General features: G+C 36.7%; 1 protein-coding gene across 1 annotated transcript; it reads right to left on the bottom strand.

Annotated features, from left to right (window-relative positions):
• On the bottom strand, positions 2,751-5,377 carry LOC107633062 (very-long-chain (3R)-3-hydroxyacyl-CoA dehydratase 2-like). Its single transcript, XM_021117282.1, has 9 exons — positions 5,280-5,377; positions 4,938-5,232; positions 4,421-4,496; positions 4,213-4,260; positions 4,017-4,105; positions 3,842-3,895; positions 3,541-3,608; positions 3,108-3,175; positions 2,751-2,946 (listed from the first exon to the last, which is right to left on the bottom strand). The coding sequence occupies exons 1-9, from the start codon at positions 5,375-5,377 to the stop codon at positions 2,795-2,797; spliced, it is 948 nt and encodes a 315-aa protein (XP_020972941.1). The 3' UTR covers positions 2,751-2,794.

Genomic DNA, 5,644 nt, shown 5'->3' with positions numbered 1-5,644 from the left:
ACAACAAGAGGAGGCTGAGAGATATATTCGCCCTCAGCTGTTGACAAAGCAACAGTAGCTTGCTTTTTGCTCGACTAAACGTTTAAAGATTGTCCAAGAAAGCAGCAAATCCCTGAAGTTCTTCCTCTATCCGCATGATCACCCGCAAAATCTACGTCACAATACCCAACTACACAGAATTCATCAGTTTTAGGATACCACAGACCAAAATCAGATGTGCCTTTGATATATCTAATGATTTGTTTTACAGCTAAAAGATGAGATTCTTTTGGGTGAGATTGAAACCTAGAGCATATACCCACACTTTGAATAATATCCGGTCTAGAGGATGTTAGATACATGAGAGATCCAATCATTCCTCTATACCAAGTTTCATCAACATCTTTCTCATTTTCATCCTTATCAAGTTTGGTATTTGGATGCATTGGAGTACTCATTTGTTTGGAGTTTTCTAAGTTGAATTTCTTTACTAACTCCTTGGCATATTTACCTTGGTGTACAAAAATTCCACTAGGAGTTTATTTGATTTGGAGTCCAAGAAAGAATGTGAGTTCTCCCATCATACTCATATCAAACTCACTAGTCATTAGTTTTCCAAATTCTTCACACAAGGTTTCATTTGCCGATCCAAACACAATGTCATCCACACATACTTGGACAAGTATGAAATCCTTCATTGTTATCCCCCACAAAATGACCACTATGGTAGAACACAGGGATCACAAAATCCTCCATCTCTAAACATAACAAAGAACAATTTATTAAAAACATGCGCCACAATAGAATTCAATAAAATTCCTACTTATTGGTTCATTGTTTTCATTTTATGTTACAATAATCACCAGAACAAAACTATTACAATATTCCGTCACAAATTTCTAAACCCTAGGTCGAATAATAAACTAATAATCACTATTATTACAATGATAACTAAAAATAAACATTAGTTTCTAACTTCTTTAATGTGAGTCTCCAATGGTCACATCCACTTGTTCGCTGTGTATGACTTGGTGCTAATGGTAACGGTGACGAACAAAATGGTGATGTCAGAAGTGACACGTATGAATGTGGATGATGAGGGTTGAAGGTGACACGGATGAAAGTGGATAATGGTGATGATGTGGGCAACAATGTAGGGGTTTAACGTTGAAGATGGGTTATGATTCTCTCTGTAAATTGGTGAAGAGAGAGTAGACACTACAAGAAATTATTGGAATAGCGACCGATTTAGCGACCGATTCTGGTGGTTGCTAAAACCTTGGTCGCTAATTAGAAAATAGCGACCAACTTCGGTCGCTAACCATTAGCGACCGATTTTAGCGACCGATTTTTGAACAAGGCCACCAAACCTTCACCAAAGAGTATTAGTCGCTAAATCGGTCGCCAACATAATCGGTCGCTAAATGGTGGCCGAATTTTCCATCGCTAAATTGGTCGCTGAGTAAATCGGTCGCTAAATAGTGGCCAACTGTTCGGTCGTTAAATCGGTCACCATGAAATTGGTCGCTAATACCTGATTTGAAAATCTAAAATCGGTCGCTAAATTGGTCGTTAATTCCTGAACTAAAAATCTAAATCGGTCACTAAATCGGTTGTTGTTCCTAATTTTATAATTATAGATTTTTACTAATTTTACATTTACCATTATTAAAACTTAATTTTAATAAATAATTATATTTCTACAAAATATAAAAAGAATCAAGAATAGATTAATTTTCCAAATAAATACCAAAACATTCACAATGTCTACATAAAAATATAGAATTTAAAATATTGAAAATTCCTAAATACATTAAATTTATGATCCACAATCTAAACTAAAACATGATAAAAATAATTCATGAACAACATAACTATGCTCTATTCAATATCTACTTAGAGCAAGCATAAGACAATATTCAAATGCAAATGAATTTATAAGCATACAAAGAACTATTTTTAAACAATAAGAAAAAAATGCAATAGGGAGATGGAACTCAGAGAGCTGCTAGCGATGACAAAAAGGAGTATATATCTATCCGAAGAGCCACCAACCATGTGGCCGTTTTCTTTGAGTCACCTTTCTACAAATTCAAGCAATGCACCTGGCCCTTCCAGGTAACAATCCACATCTCGACTCGCAAGAGTAGCATACATTGCAATAAACCCTGCACCATTCATCACAAAATATCAGGCTTGCTAACAAAATATAAGAGTATGCTGATGTGACGATTCTAGAAAATTACCATTGTATCTTCCCATGAGCTTGACAACACCTATGCCATTCTCAATGCTCTCAACTTCAACATGCATTGCATTTATAGCACGTTGAGCCTCCTCAGCAGCTATGTCAAACCCGAATGACTTATCAATAACCTATCTAGAAAAGCATTTGCCAAGTTAGTTAAAAAATTGAAATACACAAAAGACCATTAAGGAATAGAAAAAGAATCTATATGTACCAGGATGTCATTATCTATGGTTTTGGGGATTCCTACAACAGCAACTTTGAGACCACGCCTTCTAACCTCCTCAAAAATCTTGCTAGCACCTCTTTGAGTTCCATCTTCTCCAATGATATAGACCTGATTTATTCCAAAGAACTATTATTAAAGAAAATGCTTGTTCCTTTATGAACGAAATATATAAAGCAAAGTATAAGTTAGGCCATTTATCATATAACCACTCTTTCTAATTTCTATTTAATGCAAATTAAAGTACTAGCTCCATTTATAGAAAACATATCATAGTAATTACCATTGTATTTTTTTCTTTTTTTCTTCTTTCTTTTGAAGGGATAATAGCCATAACTAAACTAGTTACAAGAGTAGATAATTGTTGAAATATCTAAACAAAATGTTAAACATACCTTAAGGAAATTATAGTAGCTAAATCGAAGGCCTGAAAAGGTTTTTGAATAGAGGTTCTTCTTCTTTACAATTGAAAGTGCCCGGTACATGATCCAAACTGCATTATATTCACTGATTAGTTGCAATACTTAATATAATGAAAAAAGGAAAGAAAAAAAAAACAGTTGGCCATTACAATATGAAAGGAAATGGTGCATTTTAAAGTCAACCAAAAACAAAATTCAGAAAACCAGATAGTCGTATAATATATGAACTCACTTTCACCAGGACCTACTCCCAAAGGATACAGCACAATAAACGCAGTGTACCCACAACAACAACAAAGCCTTGTCCCACTAAGTGGGGTCGGCTACATGAATCAAATGACGCCATTGTGCTCTGTCATGTATCATGTCTACAGAGAGACCGTTTACATATAGATCTTGTTTGACCACCTCATGGATGGTCTTCTTAGGTCTTCCTCTGCCTTTTGCCCCTTGTCCATCTTTCATCTCATCCACCCTCCTGACTGGATGTTCTATCGGTCTTCCTCTCACATGTCCAAACGCAGTGTATACCTAATTAAAGGATAAAACAAGTCAAGCTTAGATTTGAGAAAAAGTTGATTATGCTAATAACAGAACACTTTAAATTCAGATTTCAGTTAATTTATGTGACAGTCTGAGAAATTGTGATAAAATAGAAGAATTACCTGAGATAAGTTATCCAATAAGGGCAATTTCCAATGCAGCTAAAAGCATAATGTGAGTATCTAATGACCTGCATCTCCAAAGATTATTGCAGCACAATCATCTTTCTTATTAATAAATCTTATTAGGAAAATGGCCATGTCATGCATGTGCATATATAACACACTATGTGCATCAGAACTTGGTAATGATTTAGTAACTTATGACTGTTCACATGGCAAGGTCATGCTAGAAAATTAAATGAAACCAAACCAAACCAAACCAAACTAATCCAATCTATAGAATAATTAAAAATTAAATCACCTCGCTTATGCTCCATGCGAAAAAGGTGATAAAAACTGAAGGTAACTGCTGGACCTGCAGAAAGTATAATTTGCAGAAAAGCTACATTACAATGAACAAGTTTTTTTCTTTTACCAAAATCTAAACCAAACATGATATTATTAAGTGTATGGTGAAAGAGAAGAAAGTGAAGAACCTCATCAAGTTTGGTAACAATAGCAAGCAGAAAATGTGTCCTCCCTCCCCATTGCATAAGAGGAAGCAATGCTCCACTTGGCACAAGCCCTGAAAAGTTACACAATTTAATTTGTGCATTACAATGTAAATGTTGATAAAATGAAATTGGTTGCAAAGAATGTGATTTTGATTTTTGAGTGTATAGTAAAACCCACCAATGGCTCCATGTATAACTTCCAAGAATGCAGCACATTGCAGAAAACCTAAATTGCATTGTTACGCTAAGAAATTAACCCTAAATAAATTTAGAAACACTTGTAAAATTGGATCTGTATACAGTTAAGATAGTAATTATGAATAAGCAGTGCTAAATTGCTCATGACTAGGGTTTAAAGGAACGAGGGAAGGGTAGTTTGGGAATACGAAACTGATTTATCGATTTTCCAGCGGAAGAGTAAGCTCTGGAGACAGAAGAAGTGGATAGGAGGTTGCACAAAATCTGAAATGACGAAACAAAGAATGGCGATTATTATAAATTCAGAGATGAATTTTAAGAAAATGTGAAAGTACTGTGTAAAGAGAATCAGCTCCAAGGGCAGCAAACTTGGACTCTCTGGTGCGTACGAATCCCCACACCTTCGTACAGCAGTACCAGCAAGTGTATTGGGTCATCCAAGTAATACCTGAGTGAGTCATGGTCGATCCCACGAGGATTGTTGGCTTGAAGCAATCGATGGTTATCCTGCAGGTCTTAGTCAGATGGAAGAGTAGGAAACGTTGGTATGTTATTTTTAGAGGTAATGACCAAATTAGTACTCAAAAGATTCAAATGCTGACATTTTGGTACCTCACTATTGTTATTGACAAAATGGTCCTTAAAAGATTTTAAAATTTGACAAGCATGCTCCCAAGCTTGCCGGAGCAAATTTCTGGCAAGCACAATGTTGATGTGGCCACCGTGTTTTGGTGACTTGGCAAACCACCCCCAAAGTTTCCTCCCCAACGCACACTCCCTCCCCTTCCCTCTTCCTCCCTGTCGCAACCCCATCCCCAACGCACACTTCTCCCCCATCGCAGTTCCCGCCGCATTACAACCCCCTCCCCAACGTACACTTCCCCTTCCTCCCTCAATACCACTATTCACAGCAATAACAACTTTAGCATCAACAGCAACAACAATCTCCACCACTCTCCCTCTCCAACGTACACTACTCCTCCCTCCCTCAACCCCACCACTCGCAGTAACAATAGACTTAATATCAATAGCAACAATAATCTTCACCACTCCCCCTTCCCCAACGCACACTCCCCTCTCCCTCCCTCAACAGCACCATTCACAGCAACAACAACCTCAACATTAACAGAGTTGCCCCAAATCATGAATTGTCCCAAATTTTTAGGTTAAATTATCATTCAAAAAGATTAATAACAATAAAACTCAGAAAAAATAAACAAATTCATATACAATAATTAAAATAAAATAAAATAAAACTTAATACAGACACCACCAAAGGAAGAATAGAAGAAGAACACCAGACACAGAGGGGGCACGACACGATGAAGCCAAGATGAAACCCAGATAGAGGAGGCATGGCAGCGACTAGGGGCTAGCAGTAAGCAGATATAAGCAGTGAAGGCGACAGCGGT

The sequence above is a fragment of the Arachis ipaensis genome, chromosome B03 (genome assembly GCF_000816755.2).
Source record: "Arachis ipaensis cultivar K30076 chromosome B03, Araip1.1, whole genome shotgun sequence".
Lineage (NCBI taxonomy): Eukaryota > Viridiplantae > Streptophyta > Magnoliopsida > Fabales > Fabaceae > Arachis > Arachis ipaensis.
Note: the sequence above shows the minus strand (reverse complement) of the source record. Positions and strands in the feature narration are given on the sequence as shown.